At 44.0% G+C, this 19944-nt stretch overlaps 1 protein-coding gene across 2 annotated transcripts in view; it reads left to right on the plus strand.

The window, feature by feature from the left end:
- The window catches only part of ENOX1 (ecto-NOX disulfide-thiol exchanger 1), a 271832-nt gene that overhangs the window by 170877 nt on the left and 81011 nt on the right, over positions 1–19944 (plus strand). For both annotated transcript variants that reach the window (XM_042924563.1, XM_042924649.1), the window contains exon 11: positions 7831–8015. In XM_042924563.1, the coding sequence (XP_042780497.1) occupies positions 7831–8015 (185 nt within the window). The remainder of the gene's footprint in view (positions 1–7830; positions 8016–19944) is intronic.

The raw sequence follows: 19944 nt of genomic DNA on the forward strand, positions 1-19944 counted from the left end.
GCAAGCCTCTCCGCTCATTTTGCCCTGGGGACGATGGGGGAAGCTGGGGGTGGCATCAGAGGAGAATAAGGTCGGTGGCAAAGCAAGAAGGCATGATGTGAATTCTCCGTGGTGTCTGCACCCCGCAGCACCTTGTGGCTGCTGCTCCGGGGCGCAGACCCCTTGGGGAGGATGAGCTGTGTGGAAGGGGAGACAGACGGGGCTTTTTTCCTGATTTTCCTGTTTTTTTTGCCAGCTGTGGGTTGTGCCTCCAGACTCGAATTTAAGCCATTATAATAACAGGATCTAGCTTACCTGCACTCTCCAAATTACCCTTATTCCACCGGCCTCACACAAAGATGGAAATAGACACCGCATTGTGCTTCTGTTTAGCTCTCCCTAATAATAGCTAATGTGCAGGCTATAATGCACACTGCAAATATAAAATGTTATGTCAATGCTAAGTTGTAATAATAATAATCCTGCAAAAATGTAGCAGAAGGAATTTCCGTGAGCAATTTGAGGAAGATTGCTGCTTCCGCGGTGATACAGGTGTGACTGAGAAACAGATCGATTACAGTTTGTTGGGACCATAGGAGGCTGTCTAGCAGGAGCCTGGCCGGGCAGCGGGGCCATGATGCCCTTCAGCTCTGTGTCTGGACACTGGGAGGCACCGACATGGCAGCAGCCCAAGGACCCCAGGCCTTCCTTCCCCTGGTCAGCTGAGGGCAGGCCCGGGTCTTGTCTTGGGCTTTCCTTGGCCTGTTCAGAGGACATCTTGGGGACAGGACTCGGTAGGAAGAGAGGTTTTTCCATCGCCTTTACTGTAACTGAAGGCACATGACAGAGCAACCACACAGGTGAGGTCAGAGAGTTGGGGGAGGAGGAGGCATATATATATTTATATATTATATATAATATATAAATATATATTATATATAATATATAAATATATATTAATATATAATATATATTTATATATAATATATAAATATATATTATATATAATATATAATATATATTATATATATTATATAAATATATATTATATAATATATAATATATATTATATATATTATATAAATATATATTATATATAATATATAAATATATATTATATAATATATAAATATATATTATATAATATATATTTATATATAATATATAATATATATAACATATATAATATATAATAATATATAATATATATTTTTATATTTATATTATATATATATTTTATAAATATATATATAAATATATATTTTATAAATATATATATAAATATATATATTTATATATAGATATTTTATAAATATATATTTATATATTATTATAATATATATTATAATATATTATATATAATATATAAATATATTATATATAATTTTTAAATAAATATATATATATTTTAATGTTTATTTATTCTTGAGAGCAAGGCAGAGTGTGAGTGGAGGAGGGGCAGAGAGAGAGGGAGACACAGAATCTGAAGCAGGCTCCAGGCTCCGAGCTGTCAGCACAGAGCCTGACGCGGGGCTCGAACTCACGGACCGCGAGATCACGTCCTGAGCTGAAGTCAGACACCCAAAAACCAACTGAGCCACCCAGGCACCCCTGGACACAGCTGTCCCAATGGAGCCTTATTAACCAACTGCGGCTCAGGAGCTCGGCAGTTCGTGACTATCAGTGTGGCCATTTCAGAGGAGAGAGACACGGGGGGGCAGAAGGAGGATCCCTAAGTGGTCTGAGTCAGGCGTCAAGACTGTCCAAAGGGGGCCAGACGGGTCCTTCCCTCTGGATCATTCCCAAGATTCTCCTGCAGAAGAGACTTGTGTGTCTGTGTTAAAATAGGGCCTCAAGCAGAACGCTCCCCAAACAGTGCCACAAGTGGAAGCCGTTTTCTGTTTTAGCAACAAATTTGCCACTCTCATGGTGTCCTTGGTTCCTTCCCTCTCCGGCTGCAGCACTTACCTGCGCCCAGGCTACCCCAATGGCATTATGTCGAGGACAGGAGGTAAACTGGGTGGAAAGCCTGCGCCTCCAACCCCTGCATCTCTCAAACCCAGCTCCATCACCTGTAAAATAAAAACTGTGATCATACTCACTATATCGTGTTTTTGGATGCTGCAAGGAGATCGTGCAAGTCACATGCCTCGCACAGTGCCTGGCATGTTAGAAATTATTAGCTGTTACCACCACTATTCTTATTGCTGGTTTTTATTTGGGGGAAATGGGGAAGGGTGAACTCTCGCCCTCACTCCGAAAAGAGGCGCTCAGGGCATTGGGATGTGGCCGGGGCAGGACTGCCCTCAAAGGTGCAGGGCATGGAGCTTCCTCCAGAAGGATTTGTCCAAACAAGCCAACCGTAGCCCCAATTCAGGAACCAGGTGACAGAACGAGCGATGGTCTGAGCAGCATTTCTCAGAGCGTGCTCGCGGCCCCGTCAGCACCACCGCCACCTGAGAACCTGGACGGAGGCCGTTACTGGGGGAAATACTGGCTTACAGGAACACCAGCTAGTTTATAAATAAGGCCCACATGTTCAGGGGCTTCCCAGCGACAAGAAAAAGCTTATTCTTTTTTTTTTCATTTTTGTATGTATTTGTTTATCTTGAGAGAGCGCGCGCGCATACGTGGAGGGGAAGCAGGGAGAGAGGGAAAGAGAGAATCCCTAGCAGGCTCCACACCATCAGCACAGAGCCCGACGCGGGGCTTGAACTTACAAACTGTGAGATCGTGACCTGAGCTGAGATCGAGAGTCGGACGCTTAACCGACTGACCACCCGGGCGCCCTCGAAAAGTTTATTCTTGAGCACAGAACAGTCCCTAAGCAGACACTGTCGGTCTCCGGGCACCTTTCCTGTGTGTGGTGAGTCAGAGACCCAGGCCCATTCCAGCAGCGGGAAGAGACATTATTCAGAAGACACCCCTCGCTCCCTCATGCCCCGCTGGTGAGCACCAGCCTCTGGGACACTCACCTGTCAGGAACGACGCTGCACTGAGCAAAGAAAAGCATGAGTTTGGGTGCACCGCATGCTGTCTCTGCCACAGAAGGGCAACCCCCCTCCCCACCCCCCCCCTCCCCGCCAGGCAGCCTGCAAGGAGAGGCTTGGGGAGAGGCAGATGGGGCCTGGCCAGTAGCTAAGTCACTAGCCCAGGGGGGCTGGAAGGTGACCGATATCGTGGGGGTGTCTTCCAGGCCTTGGACCTCTCCATATCATCCCGTGTTCTGACTCTGTCAGCACAGCCGCCTGTCTGGGCAGCAGCTGATGAATCCTTGAGAAGGGCTTCTTGTGTGGGGGAAAGAAACACACAGTTCAGCAGCCCTCTCCTGGCATTCCACGTCTGCATCTGGCAGAGCAGAGGGAGAATGTTAAACGCGGAGTTCCCCAAAGACACAAAGATGAACAGTTCTTGAGACATCCAGATATTGTTAGGAATAATATGTTAAAGTGTTTTATTAATTTAGTTACATCTTGCCTGAGCAGGAAAAAAGATATTAACATACTGTCAGCTTACCGGGACATAACCCAAAATAACTTACATTCTTCATATAGGGCTAATTATTTTTCTGAGGCCGGCTCCGGCTGGTAAGAGAGAGATTTCAAGGCTTTCCCCAGATTATTTACTTAAAGAAGTTAAGCCTGCCACTCTGTTCCCATGGAAACACAGTAAGTAATACAGGAGACAGGAAGAGGTCACTTTGGCCATAATTAATATAAAGAATAATGGTTTGTATGGAATCTCGTAAAGGGTAAAGCAAGCTGCTGTAATCCCTTTAAACCTCCTTTTCAGCGGTACAATTTAATCTTTGGATCAATTTTCCTACACTGACGTCACTTTGGTAATTTTAGTAGTCTAGTGCTGATTCTTGAAATGTAATTTAATCTTGGTTGGCAAAGTTTTTCTTCTGTTGCTGTTTCATTTTTGATCCAATCAGAAAATTGCGGGAACAATTTTTCTAGGGTCGGAACAACTGCACTGCCCTTCCCCTTTGGATGCCCCATCTTCTCAATAATCTGGTTGGTTGTGAGTGAATTACTGATAATCCAGAGGCACCAATAGATTCAGGTGCCACTAGAATCACCAAAGGAAGATTTCATTGGATTCAGAAGAGTAGTTTACATTTGAAGGCTCATTGTATTCTTTTTGTGTTAATTATTGCAAATGGGTAATCCACAGGTGGTGGCTCTTAGCTAAATATTCCATTTATCGGAACATAGTACACTCCTCAGGGAATCTTACAAAAAGACACACACCGTAGGTTATTTTTAGTCCTTACGCTTATTTGAATAGTGAATCTGTTATGCAGTCTCTCAAGGGTAAATTTTATCATGGAAGCTTGATTACACATTTTTCAAGACTGTTTCATTTAACACAGTGTCCTGGGAAGAGCTAAAGAGTAAAGACGAAGGGAGAGAAATGAAAGAATGGAACTTGGTCAAGTTACTGAATTTTTAATATCCTGAAAAAATGATATTAAGCTAGGAATTATCAGGACTTTGTTTCTTTCCGGGCTCAAGGAACATAATGTTCCCAGAAGCCTCATGTGAGGGGTGCATTCAGGGCTGCCCATGACACTTAACAATGTTTACAAACAGGTGGCCTGAAGTTAAGTGGAGTCAATATACAATTTCTCACCCTGTAGAAATAACCACTTTGCTGCCACATGAGTAACCATTTTTTTTTTTTGCAACTATCAAGCTTGAAATCATTTAATCAGGAATGTAAATTAGTTATATGCCTCAGTTATAAAAACGTTGATGGGATTGGCTATGGTATTGATTTGGGGTGGAGGGAGGAGAGTTACAGCTGCTTTTTAAAAAAATTATATATATATATATATATATATATATATACACATATACATATATACATATACACATATACGTATATATGTATATGTATGTATGTATATGTATATGTATATGTATATAATGATATCATATTCCTATTCCAGAAATGCAAACAGCATTGTCTCTTCCTTGGCAAGAATAGTGGCCACTCGGCTCAGCCAAGAATAACTGTCAGCACTGCCGTTACACAGGCTTCTAAGAGAGCCCGTGAAATAATGGATGGTGCACTCTCCTATATGTATTTATGTTCAGATAATTTATTTAAATAATGTTGCTGGCACATGCTTTATAACTGCTTGCATTTTGCTACACAGATTTCAGCGTATCTTGCAGACTATGCAATTCATTTGGAAAATGTAATTTCCATCCCTGCATACTAATCGATTTCTTCACAAACACCTGCTATCAGTTATGATAATAAAAATGCCACTCTAAATTGAAAAAGGGCCAAATAGAGCTTCCTAAGGAAATGACTTAAGTGTCTTTGAATGCTACTAAATGTAGTAATGTGCTTATGTGGTGCCAACATTTTTTTCATCATTTGCATTTTCTGTAATTTTGCCCTATTACAGCATCCCTCTCAAATGATGCCTCATAACCATTTCCTTGCGGATTGGTAAACTGAGTTGTCAGGAGTTGGTGTCATGGGGTGTGGACAAGATCTGGAGTTGGGCAGTGTGATGTTAGAAAACAGTAGCTCATGCTCCTGGCTATACCCTGGGTCGTTTCCGATTTTATGAGTAAGTCCCCGGAAACTGTAAAATTGGCTGCTCCTTGGTTTTGCACACACACAGACACCAAATAAAATTTCCTTCATTCATTCCCTGCAGCCTCTAGTTCATTCCACGCACCAGTGCCAAACTAATCTTACTAAATCACCAATTCCGTTGTGTCCTTCCGCTGCCCGGGCACCTGGCATGGTTCTCCATCAGCTGCCCCACTTGAATCTCACTCTCTAGCCTGACTTCTGAGTTCCATCCCCTCTCATCCCGTGACACAGCCCGCCTTTCCCTCACTGCCTCCAGACCGACATGTGCCTTTTTGGTCAAGCTTCCCTCCTTCCTGCCCCAAGTGGTCTCCCTGAAATTATCTTCCCTGAACTTTTGCTTATGCTCTTGCCCTGTCCAGACTCAGACATCCTTCCCCAGTTCTTGAGCCTTCCAGGCCCTCTTTTATCATTCTGGTCCGCATCTTCCTTTCTCTTCTCTGAGCCCCAACAGGATGAATTCCCTCGACACTAAGTTGCTCATTTATTTGTTCATTCAACGAGCATTCATCAAATGCCTACTATAGGCCAGCCGTCAGGCTGTTCTCTCTTCCCTTGAACGTATTTGTTTCTTTTCAAATGTATCAGTTTCTCTGATCTTCTAAGCTGCCTGAGAGAAGACATATTCTGGCTCCTCCTTCTGTGCTCCAGGATGCCCAGGCAGGCCTGGGCACAGAGTATGTATGCAGTAACTGCGTGTTGACTAATTGATCCCTAATGGTTTGAGGTAGGGAATTTTCTGGTTAATTGCATGTTCTATTTGATTAGTATTTCCATGTGTACTATACATAATCATTTTGCAAAGCAGAATACTATAAACCACTCAACTATAAAACTATTATTAACATAATTTGAGGTTTGATATTTGAGGAGAGAATTCACTGGGGTCTCAGAGCACTTCTGTAAAGATCTATTATCTGCATACTGTAATGTGAAGGTAGAACATCCAAGAGGCTGACCCCCAGTGGTCTCTGATTGGCACTGGTTGGGGGAGGGGGTGGAAATGAGCACGTACTGAGAACCTGCTGGCCAATAGGCCTCACGTCATGCCCTTACAAACCGGAAGTCACTTCTTTGAAGAAGTTTCTGATAAGTTTTGAAATTTCTCCTTCTCTTTTCTCTTGCTTACAAGAATAGAGAATGCATTTTCTGTGGGAGGGGGAAGAAAGTGTGGGCAACTGGTGGGAGAGTGGAGGGGGAGAGAAGTCGCGAGGGGTTTCAAACGGTCTGATGAGAACTAAACGCATCTGGACGGGCAAAAAGCCCAGCGACTTGAGGACTAGGTTTGAAGACTGTTTACGATACTTCCTTTGTGGGGCGAGACAAGTTCTCTAGCTTCTCTGTGCCTCATTTTTGTCCTCTGTAAAGAATGGGATTAAGAGCAGCACCTACATTCTAGGCCTGAGGGGGGATGAAGTGATGAATCCGTGCGAATCGTCGGGTCCGGTGTCGCTCACGTGCTGGGTGCTCAGTCGGCGGTTAGTATCAGGGGAGAGACCCCAGCCGGGAAGCTGGAAACCATCCCGTGTTGCTTTGTGCCACCCACTCTTCTGTTTTCAGTCTCTGCCGTTTCTGTAACGGTCTGGGTTTCTCGGTAGGATGGAGACGTGAGTAAGATCCGAATCCACACATGGAGAGTTTTCGGTTTCAGAAAGGAGTGTCACGGCCTTGCAGGGAAGCAGGGTTTTAATCTGTTGGTGAAACATATGGAGCCAGCCTACCGTCCTGATAAGGAGGGGGCGAGCCATCTGTGCGATTTGTCCCAGCGGCCGTGCGGGGGGGAATGACGTCCGTGTCGATCCCTCTGTCCCCTGGGATGTGGCTGCAGGCCTCAACCTGTGGAAAGGCTGATTCGGTGAAAGAAAGTGGCCCCCGTGCTGTCCCCACCTAGCAGCACGTTCCCGCTTGCGAGAGGGTGCCTCGGACTGGGGGAGAGGCCAAGAGGCCAGCACTGGGGAGGAGTGACTCCTGGGCCCACCAGAAGCATGCCTCCATCAGACAGGACAGATGCAATCGATAAAAATTCCCAAAGAAGTGATGCTCACCAGCCGGGAATCAAAGAGCCCCGGGGCCAGGCATTTGGGGTTTGTTTCTGAGCTGGTGGGAACGGTAAGAATTTGGGTGAGAGACGCCCCATCCCGCGAAATCCCCCCCCCCCCCCCCCCCCCCCCCCGCCCCGGTCTAAGCAGGAAGGTGACGGACCTGAACTTGTTCTGTGTGTTTGCCTTCCAGCCCTGGCTGCTCAGGCCTATGCTCTGAAAGAGGAGAACGACAGTCTGCGCTGGCAGCTGGACGCCTACAGGAACGAAGTGGAGCTGCTGAAACAGGAGAAAGAGCAGCTTTTCCGAACGGAGGACAATGTCACCAAGGACCAGCAGCTTCAGTTCCTGCAACAGACCATGCAGGGCATGCAGCAGGTACCTGGGCCCAGACTTTTCTTTTTTTTTCCGCGAGGGCAAGGGGTGCGTGCGTTCCGCGGATGTGAGACGGGAGCCATTTGCCGGGAAAGGTGAAGGAGCACAAAGGACAAGCGCCAAGCTAGCAAGGAAAGGAAAGTGCCGGTGACTGCAGAAGGGCAGAGTCTGCAGAAAAAAATCAGGCTAGAGAAGAACACCCGCGAGGCAGGGAGCTAAGGAAGAGAATCTAGGAGGTCGAAAGGTTTGTAGGGGGAGGTGAGCCGCGTGGAAAATGGTCAGAAAAATCCTCGTGGATCACGACGCAAGGGTTTTAGCATCTGAGGACATTTCTTTATGGTTATTGATTTATTTTGAAAGAGCGAGAGCATGCACGCCTGTGGATGAGCGGGAGAGGGGCAGAGAGAGAGAGAGAGGGAGCGAGAGGATGCCAAGCAGGCTCGGTGCTGTCCATGCAGAGCCCCACACGGGGCTCGAACTCAGGAACCGTGAGGTCATGACCTGCGTGGAAATCAAGACTTGGACCCTTAACCATCTGGGCCACCCAGGCGCCCCACCACCTGAGAACTTTTAAGTTAAAAGCACGCCAACAGATTTCCAGAAGCATGGGGAGCTTGTTTTTAAGCTCGGTGTACGTGTAAACTCTGGGTTGGTTTCACTTCTTTTGGATCATCCTTAGGGTCTAGTCAGGTTTCATGAACACACTGTACATACTTAAGACACGTTTGTTGCTGGAAAAGATGAAGTTCCAGAATGGGGGGTACGGGCAACTTCAAAAACAGGCTGGTATCTATGCCTTTGTGAAGGGTGCCAGACCTCAGCCTCATGCACTGAAGTTAAAGATGTGTCTGTGGAACTGTCAGGAAGAGACAGGAGCTGTGGGGCGTTGGAGAGAGGAGAAGGAACTTGGACTGCTGGGATGAGGGCTTGAGGGGAGGGGAGGCCTCAGCGGTCGGGAAATAGAACCAGAGACTCATAGCTGGATTGATATCTGAAAGCATCACTTAACAGCGTTTGAGCCTTCGAGTGACCTTGCAATGATACAGCGTAAATTGTCATCACACACGGTATTTTATATCACCCCTCTGAACGTACAAACCTAACCACTCTTTTCTGGGGGAAAAAATGTGTTTTTATTTAAACAAGGGGAATGGAAATAGAATGATGGGACACTAAAACGTAGAGTATGTAGAATATTGTTTTAATGCCCCTATCCATATGGACTGCTCTCCAAGCTCAGGAGCATGGATTGCCTACAAAAGTGTCTTAATGATTAGAGGTAACTGCTACAGAAACATTAGCCAAGCAGGGAAAAATAATTGAGAGGAAAGGATTATAAAAAAAAAAAAAAAGATGTACAGATTGGGATATAAGCAAGTTAATGACCAACTCATAGAAATTATGTCTTAAATATCTCCTGCCATTTTAAAGCGATTTTTGAGTCTTGGCTTTGAGTCCTAACTGGTTGGTGTTCACAGTGTGTGTTAGACAAATCACTGCGATTCAGAGGTCAGAGCCAGCCAGGAAAATGTCATTACAGTTGCCGCTCAGGTCCCCGCACTTGGAAATTGGTGTAACAGCTGCTGTGCGAGGCTCCCGGGGTTGTCCATATGCCCCAACATGGGCTGTGTGTCGGCGCCCCTGCCGGGAGGAGAGTCTGTCTGTCAATTTCCCCGAAGACCATGGGGCCAGACCTAGGCCACAGTTACCATCTCATGCCTCATGCAATGGGCCCACTTTTCCTCCAGTAAAGATTATCCCAGTTGCTTGAAAAGTTGATGGAATTGGGGGCGCCTAGGTGGCTCAGTCGGTTAAGTGTCCAACTTCAGCCCGGGTCATGATCTCATGGTCCATGGGTTAAAGTCCCGCATCAGGCTCTGTTCTGATCGCTCAGAGCCTGGAGCCTGCTTCTGATCCTCTCTCTCTCTCTCTCTCTCTCTCTCTCTCTGTCTTTCTCTCTGCCTCTTTCCCACTCATGCTCTCTCTCTCAAAAATAAATAAACATTAAATTTTTTTTTTAAGTTGATGGAACGGTTAAGGCAATCAGAGATTCAAATATGAAGGAAATCTGAGGAGGTAAGGGTGAGCTCGGCCGTCGGGGAGAAGGATGCCCGGGAGTCAGCATCAGGGACTGTGAAGCTGCAGCCCCTTGAGAGAGGTGTTTGGTTATTGTGGCTTCTCATACATTTGCAGAATTTCCTTGTCAGTAGGAAATGTACTTTAAAATAGTTTTGTTTTGTGGGATTTGGTTTTGGTTTTGGTACAATTTGCAGACATTTTTTTTTAATTTTTTAATGTTTATTGAGAGAGAGAGAGAGAACAAGTGGGGGAGGGGAAGAGAAAGGGGGAGAGAGAAAGAGAATCCCAAGCAGGCTTTGTACTGTCAAGGTCAAGCCCAACGTGGGGCTTGAACTCACAAACGCGAGAACACTATCTGAACTGAACACAGGAGTTGGATGCTTAACCGACTGAGCCACCCAGGTGCCCCAAATAGCAGAAATGTATTGTCTCATGGTTCTAGAGGTTAGAAGTTCAAGATCAAGGTGTCAGCAGGAGTGGTTCCTTCTGAGGGCTGTGAGGGAGAACCTATTCCAGAACTTCCCCAAACTTCTGGTGGTTTCCCTACAATCCTTGGTGTTCCGTGCCTCGCAGAAGCATCACCCTAATCTCTGCCTTCATCTTCACATAACATCCTCCCTGTGTGTATCAGTGTCCAAATTTCTGCTTTTGATAATGATACAATTTGTATAGGACTGAGGGGCCCATGCTATTCCACTATGACCTCGTCTTACCGAATCATACCTCTAATGACTCTGTTTCCAAATACCATTTTCTGAGGTACAGGGGGCTAAGATTTCAACATATAAATTTTGAATGGAAACAATTCAATCATTAATAGACACATGGTAGCTATATTATATATATATATATACACACACACACACACACACACATATACGTACGTATATATATACGTATATATATACATGTATATATATACGTACGTATATGTGTGTGTGTATATATACGTATATGTATATACACACATGTATATATATATATATACGTACGTATACGTATACGTATGTGTGTGTATATATATATATATACGTACGTATACGTATACGTACGTATATATATATATATATATATATATATATACACACACATATATATATTTTAAGTAGGCTTCACACCCAGGCGGAGCCCAATGTGGGGCTTGAACTCATGACCCTGAGATCAAGACCTGAGCTGAGATCGAGCCAGATGCTTAACCAACTGAGCCACCCTGGCGCCCCTAGATAAATATGTATTTGTTGAACGTAAGAGTAATGGACAAGAGTACAGGGACAAGAACTACCATGGAGCCTGTGGGGAACTCTGGATCATTCGGGATTCTTGGACCATAAATAGCAAGGCAGACGGTGGGAGCTGACATCCTGCAAGTATTCATAGCTCTTCCTAGCACGTGGGAAGCGCTCACTCAGTGGCAGTGGCTATGACTTTAATTTTCAGTGGTTATTAGGTAGATGTGTGGCAGTCTCTGTGGCAACACGTCTTTAATACAGAGTTCCAAAATATGTGTGCTCTTTAAGAGTCAACCTCTACCTTAATATCATTTTGCAGAAGTTACCACAACTTGCTAATTTGAGCCCTACTACAAAGAATTCTGCTGATTTTAAAATTTACTCAGTCTGCCCCCTCTCCACTTTATTAATTAGAAAATCATGATCTCACGGGCAAGTCAACAGCTAAAGGAGAGGTTAGCCTCCCACATGCCGTTGTGTTAGCGGTCAATCTACGGGAAATTATTTCTGTAACAAACAGAAGAAAATAAAGTCTTAACAGCCTCAGATCTAGCATACCATTTTTAGAAATGCCCTCAAGTTTAGCAAAGCAGTTTTACCCTTTCTTCTTTTAATCCCTTAAAGATATTCTCACCGACATTATAGTTTCTCTTACGTTCATGAAGAAAACATCATGGGCAGGGGTCCTAAGGCTGAAAACCCTTGGGTGACTTTGGTTGTTTCTGAGTCTACCCCTACATTACGTGTAAGTCACGATTTAATATTAGAGACTTCACACAAAAGGAAATAATAGTTTGTATCCATGGTAACACCGTACCCTTTACCTGATCTTAAGCTGGCAGTGAAGTTAACTTGTCTCTGCCACAAGAGTAGTGAGCTGGTTGGCTTTCATTTGTATTTTTAAGTATACAAGGAAAGAATGTACATATCGCAAACTCTCATTTATCTTCCAGTTACCCTGAATTTATCGAGGCAAAATTTACATATAATAAAAATACTCTCTTTAGGGCTACAGTTCTATGAGTTTTGACAAATCGATAGATACACTCATGTAACCAAGACCACAATCAATATAGGATTGTCCTGTCACCCTCCAGAAATTCCTTTGTGTCTCTTTTTAGTCAACCCAACTCCGAGCAACCACAGATTTTTTTTTCTACCCGTCATAGTTTTGCATTTTCCAGAGTGTCATATGAGTAGAATTACATAGAATGCAACCGTTGAGTCTGGCTTCTTTCAGTTAGCGTAATGAATTTGAGATTCCTCAAATTTGTTGCTGTATATATCAGGAGTTCATTCCTCTTTATGCTGGATAGTATCCCAATGTAAGGAAGAGCCATAATTTGTTCATTTGGTCACCAGCTAATGGACATTTGGGTGGTTTCCTCTTTGGGGCTAATATGAACAAATGTGCTGGCAACATTCACTTACAGACTTTTCGTTGGGACGTAAGTTTTCATTTCACTTGGGTAAAAACCTAGGACTAGGATTGCGAGTTCATATGGTAAGTGTGTTTAACTAAGAAACTGCTGGAATGTTGCCCAAAGTGTCTATACCATCATGTATTCCCATGGGATACAGGAGAATTCCAGTTGTTTCGTGTCCTTGTCGGTCAGCACATGATATGATCAGCCTGTTTTGTTTCACTTGTCTTTTTTTAGCCACTATATAGTAAGTGTAGAATGGCATCTCATTCTGGTTTTAATCACACTTGAATTTAAACAATACTTGTATTTTCGTTCATGAGGATAGGTCAATATGTCGTAATTTTAAATAACCAATTTAAAAATCAATTCCTTTCGAAGCCTTGTGTAAATCATATTGACAGGACTGCTAAATATTCACATAACAACAGGATCCCATTATAAGCTGCTGATCGTAAAACTGTGTGTGACTGATGATGATTATGTCAGAAGGGTCCCTCGTAAATACTTTGAGCCAATGCTTTTTAATAGTGTTAGCAAATGTCATCTGAAGACCAACTGCCTTTAGGCCAGTAAACCATTGGCCCATGTAGAGCAGTGGCTTTCTAACAGTCTTGGCTTGACATTAGTAAAGACCAAGGCTGGCTGTCTTGACAACTTTGAGCAAGACAGGACAAAATTTGGGATAAGAGGATTATCATGATCAACAGCATCTTAGAAATTAAGTAACAAGTGTTTTCCCCCCTGGGCTTAAAAGGGAACGTGTGTATGGTTTTTCTGTATCTGTCTTACAAAACCTCACCAATCTAGACCAATTTTACAGAAGGAGACAGACAAATATAATACTGCTATTTCCCTAAAATATACAGCAACCCCAGCTAGTTTTGCCAAAGGTTGGTCAAGAGTTGGTCTTTGGGATAGATATTAAGAAAGAAATGAAAGTGTGTTGAAATGACATCAGCGAGTGTGTCTGACCACTTAAGCATCTCTTCTGAAATCTTCTCTAAAACTGTTCAATTGTTTAGCAAGTACTTTTTAGAAGAGATAATGAAAAGTGTGTGCTCATTTCCTCTCCCAAGTTCACATGCAGTGAAGTGTCACGTGTTCCTGTCAAAGCCAGGATGATCATCACGGCAGCAGGATTGTGCCGTAGGTGGTGTTTCTGACCATCAGAAATTTCAGGGAAGGACAGGTGAAGTGAGCTGTATCCAGGAAAATTTTAGAGGCTTTAAAAAATTTTTTTTCTGGAAAATAAAAACCCTGCCCCTTAAAAATTATAAGAATCCTCGAAAGCCCATCAGGCCCATTGCTTCCAGTGAACTTCAAACGGTGTTTCTGTGAACAACTTGGGAGAGGTTCTGTAGGTAAAGAACACAAACAGATGTAGCAGGACTTTGCAACAGGAGTTTCTCTGTTTCCTTGATAATTTTCCATTTTTGTTTTCTGTTTTTATTTTCTTTCTGAAATGCCCACCAGTCAGATAATGGACCTTCCTAGGCTCATGCTATGTGTGTATTATCGTTCTTCTCATGTTATCTGTTTAAACTGTGTCTTTTATCCTTTCCTCTGAAGTTTCTATTTGATCATCAGGTTATTTTATTTCCAAATGTTCTTTTTCTTCTTCGATTACTGTCTTTTCATGCAATTTTTTTTTTTTTTTTTTTTTTTTTTGGTTTCAGTATCTTCTCAGATCTCTTTGAGAATACTAATTAGAATGCTTAAAATTCTTTTTGTTCCTGAGTCATTTCTATTTATTCCAGGATTGGGTGTTTGCTTTTGTGTCTCAATCTGTCTCTTGGCTGCTACAGGTTTCTTTTTGCGGGGTGATGTTCGCTGGGGTGCTTCTCTCTGGGAGGGAAGGGATTGCTTCCCCAGGAGCTATGGGGGCGGGTCTGCTGGCTGCTGTGTCCAGCTCTCCTCCGCTCTCCTCCCAGGCCAAGTCTCCTCCCACACAGTGGTGCAGTCACTGCTCACCACCAGGCTTCACTTTTGGGACAGTTGGGGATCCCACAGATGCCAGAATCTCCCATACATGAGAATTCCCTGGAACTCCCGTCCCATTCTCTTTGCTCTTTTAAGTTTATTCACTGACAGCCATCTTAATTGAGTTTCTGGAGGAAGAAAACCCAAAGAGCAGATAAACATGTACTGTGTCTGACATCTTGAACAAGAACGTGTTTCAGGGGCTTTTAACTTTAATCCAGTCCTCGAATGAATTCTTGATTAACGTGCGGGCCAGTGAAGGAGGTAGGAGAAGAGTGTTGCAAATGATTCTGGCTGTCCAGAAATCCATAGGGAAAGGAAGGACAGCAAGCACATTGTATAGACGTCTAAGAGGAAAGGACATGGGAACTGAAGGCAGCATGTTTTAGAGTAAAGACAGCTGCTTCAGGATTGGGAGGCAGATGCACAAATTAGAAGGGTTTTAGGGTGAAGGAAAGGAAGGCATGTAGTCAGGAGAAGGCAACATGAAGAGGCTGAAATCTGTAATAATGCTAGAGAAATGGTTAACTTTTTGTCCACTCTGCTTTGGTTGTTTGCCCTAGAAGAGTAGAAGAGGCAGGGAATTGTTGGGGGGGGGAATGCTAATGGTGTGGAGGGGGCAAGCCTCAGCTCAAATGGATGCGCACAGAGTAGAGGAATAAAAGCTGTTCCAGGTGGAAGGTGGGAAGGATGTGCAGAGGTCATGGAAGACACAGTGGGGAGAACAGTTCTTCTAATGTAGTTACAAAAAAATAAGGAAAATGACACAAACATACACATAGAAGAATAAGAAAATGGAAAAAGACATTTTTCTAAAGGAAGAAATTCAACATTCTTATAAATGACAAATTACATTTTAAGAGCTTTTGTGAAATATTTAGGTAAATGAACTAAGGATTGATTAGTTTGGAATTTAAGTTGCAACGTATTGTGAGGATTTCCTTCTAAGTAGGGTTCATGAACCTCAAAAATGACAGTTAGAAGGAAGAAATCACACATACATCACGATCTGGTTGTGTACTCCTTCCGGAAGAAGCACGTAACAATATTATCATAATATCTTTAATATATGAAGCATCAGTACAGAAAATAATTCAGTATCACTGGACAGGGCAAGAAAATCGCATTATTTAAAAAAAAAAAAAAAAGAAAAAAGAAAATCACATTATTACAGTGTAGAGAAAGAGGCTTTCTTTTAGACTTTCATGTGTAATTAGTAAAACCTTTAATCTTAAAAAGTTCAAAAAATATGTGTGTGCGTAAGTACACACACACACACACACACACACACACACACATCTGGAATCTATACAAGGTAAGGGCAGCAGAGACACAGCCTGTGTTTATTTGATTCTATTTCAACTTCCTAAACGACGTTTTTTTTTTTTTCTTTCTGAATAGAAAACAATTCATAAGACATGGCCCACATTCATATTAAAAGTCTTTCACCTCTGACTAGAATAAGAAAACTTAGGGGCACCTGGGTGACTCAGTTGGTTAAGCGTCCGACTTCGGCTCAGGTCATTATCTCACGGTCTGTGGGTTCGAGCCCCGCGTCGGGCTCTGTGCTGACAGCTCAGAGCCTGGAGCCTGTTTCAGATTCTGTGTCTCCCTCTCACTCTGCCCCTCCCCTGCTCATGCTCTGTCTCTGTCTCTCTGACTCTCTCTCTCTCAAAAATAAGTAAAACATTAAAAAGAAGAGTAAACTTATGAAACATACACATCTCTCAGATGATGTGGCTTTACAAAGTTTTGAGGACCGGACATGATGGTTCACAACAGCCATATTTGGGGTCCATTATTGTCTTCCTTTCTTTTTACTTAACTATCCCAGAGTTTATAGTTTCATTTTGTACCCATTCCTCAGCCAGGTACCTTGGGGTGATGCATTGTAATAGCAGCCCATGAGACACTGATGATAATCCTCATTCATAACTCACTGGCACCTTTCATTAGGCGGTTAAGTCATTTGGAGAGTTCCCGCTGGCAGCGTGTGTATTTTCTAACATTTGCAGGCCGTATCCTGGCACACCCGAAGAGGGTACGTATCCCACTTGGATGTGAGACTCCTGGAGTGTTTGTTAGGTACATTTGGAACCAGAAATAGAAACCGATTCTCCGATTCTTAGCCAGCACTTTACATCACAAAGCCCTACCGGTTCGAAATGATCATACCTGACATGTGCACAGGGGTCTGGAAGTTTTAAAAGCACATTCCCGTTTGACTGGGGGCAAGATACAAAAATTAAAAGCAAAGATAAGGGAGAGGAAACCACCCCAAGTTTGTTTTTTGGGGTTTTTTTTGTTTTTTTGGTTTTTTTTTTTTTAGCAGTTTCATACAAGGTTGGGTCCCAGGGTATCTTGCTGTTTTCTTTGGACCGAGACCATAAGATAAGGAGATAAGCTAGCTGCCTGTATGCCAGCTGAGCCATGCCAAGCTCTTGCACCAGGAAATAAAAACACTGAACCAGCAGAAGGAAGAGCTGGCTCCAGCCTGACTCTTTTCTGTACAACTTTGCATCAGTCAGCCCCTCGGAACCTCAGGTTTTTCATGTGGACCGTGGGTGCTGCCACGGGTCTGTTGGAATAAAGTGAGATCATGTATGTGAACGCCTTTGGGACGGCTGTTTTACAAAGTGTGATCGCCCCATTTCTAGTGAAAATGTGAAGAATTGTAGGGGGTTAAGGGAAGACCCAGGATGTGCAGGGCACGTCTGGACACATCCGAGTTTCCTAACAGCAGGGTGGCCTTGCTCCCACACCCCTTCTCTGAGAGGGCCCCTCCCCACGGTTAATTCACCTCAGTATACTCAGTGCTCACAGTTCAGGAGCATTTGAATTGCGAGTGCTTATCTCAGTGTCTCAGGGAGGAAATTGAGACCTAGACATGTCAAGTGACTCGTCCAGAGTATAGCCTGTTCCTGGCAGAGTCAAAGTGCCAACCCAGGTCTTTCTGACCACAGCCCCCATGTTCGGTCTGTTACTCCAGAACCTTCTACAGTATATTCTAGAAGTGGCGCTCCAGAACTGCAGTCGTCAGGGTAGCCGAAGACCAGTGGGCTGTGCCCTTGCTGTGCTTGTTGATTGCTAGCGAAATTACTGGCAAGAACCCGCTGCCTGTTTTCTGACTCTGCCACAGCCCCTCATTTGGGCTTTGCATCAGCAGAGTAAGAGCTAGCAAAAAGAAAATAACGAACATGCGGCTGTTATTTCTTAAATTTGAACTGCAAAAATAAATCTCTTCACTTCGGGGAAGGGAAAAAGAAGCCCTAATAAAACTTAACTATGGGAGGCTTCATCTCATAATTAGTTATCCAGCTCTTCCATTAATTAATGTGATCATCAAATGCATCCTCATTAGTAATCATCCCTTCTAAAAATAATGAGGCTAGCAGAGAAATCGATGTAGGAGCCGGGGGTAGAAATAATGACATTGCCCTGCAGACCATTAAAATCGTTTGGCTTCTACCTTGTAACTGCTTTTCCCCAACATCTACAACGGGAGACACTGCATCTGCAGCCTTTCCCAGGATAAAGCAACTCCCCTTTTCCCAACACAGTCAGCTGCAGTCCTTGGATGACCTTTGAACGACCCTCCCTTCCACCACCTCTTTTGGAAATTGCCTCCTGACTTCAAGGCCATATCACATCAAAAGTGCCAGATTTATAGTGAAATGGATCTTTTCTTAAACGTAGTAAATCAAAATGGGCTTTTGCTGCAGACACATGCTGGCCTTTCGCTCTGTTTGACCGTTGTCGTCTCTCCCCGCCAGCCACCGACGCTAAAATGAATCCTTGTGGTCTGGCCTTGACTTCTTTTCTCTGTAGTCCGCCAACACAAAGAAGCGGCCTCGTCCCCGTGGCGCCCCAAACCCGGGCCAGCACACCCTGCCGCCTGTATACAGCAGGTGACCCGCTCCCGGGCAGATTGGCGTAATTATCCGGCTCTCAAATTGGGCCCCACTGGGAGAGAGCCGTGCCCCAAGGCTTTCTCCATGCAGCTAGTTAGGAGAGGAAACATAAGGGCTGCAAGACCAGCGGATCTCCTCCTTGGAAATGAGCATGAGCCCAGTGGAGAGGAAAGGGGAGAACTGTAGTAGAAGCAACAATGTAACGTGCAAACAAAGAAGCAAGGAGACTGAGTCAGAGGGAAAAATTCCTCTTTATCTGAGAGGAGAATAAAGAGCGAGGAAGACAAACATGGCGGGGGGCATTCCCATTTTTCTGGGTCTAGGTTTGTCATTTTCATTTTTGTTTTATTTTCCTTTTCCCAAAAGAATATACACTCAATGCAGAAAACTTGGAAACATAAAAGAAGCATCGACAGGAGACAGAAATCATTCCTAGTTTCACCACCTGGATACTGCCCTTTTTAACATTTACGTTTCTCCTATGTTCTTTCTCTCTAATGCATGCCCGTGCATGCACACGCATGCGCGCGCGCGCGCGCGCACACACACACACACACACACACACACACACACACACACACACACAGTGTTAATCCTTTCCCAAAACTGACCGGCGGAATAGCCACATTCAGTCAGTCCGCATTTCTGGAATTGTAACCAAAGTGTGAAATTGGGAATTCAGTTCCAAGATGCTAGATGGTTAGTTAAAGACTATGTTTTCTCCTCTGTTTAACAAAGCACCCCGAATAGTCATCAAGGGAAACGTAAACAAAGTTAGTGCCCAATCTGGCCCTCGCTTTATAGACCACCCATTTCATTCAGTCGATCTCTGGAAAGACCCTGCCTCCTGAATTTCTTGTTTTGTGCACACTCCTCAGTTGGGTACTGATCTCCGTTTTAGTGCTTTCTGGGTGTCTCTGTGCCTGCCTCCTCTCTCTGTCTCTCTCTTCCTCCCTACCTCCATCTTTCTCTCTGTCTGTCTCTGTCACACACACACACACACACACACACACACACACACACTTAGGAAACAGCCACGACACCTTTATTTTCTGGCGGTACTGGGAAGATAGAAAAGGAGAGTATATTCGAACTCGGCTGTAGGTCTCCGAGAAAGGGGTGCTACAGGTAGTGCTTGAGAGCAGAGTGACTTTTCAAAGCTTTATTATCACTTTCCTTCTCCTTCCTCCTGTTCTCTCAATTTATTCTGCCGTCCTCCCCCGTGCATACACGCTCCACCTTTCATGTCCTCCTCCACCACCGCCACCTTAATCCATCTTAAGCCAGGTATTACTCAGGTATTCTA

Source organism: Panthera leo, chromosome A1, assembly GCF_018350215.1.
Source record: "Panthera leo isolate Ple1 chromosome A1, P.leo_Ple1_pat1.1, whole genome shotgun sequence".
In the NCBI taxonomy this organism is placed as follows: domain Eukaryota; kingdom Metazoa; phylum Chordata; class Mammalia; order Carnivora; family Felidae; genus Panthera; species Panthera leo.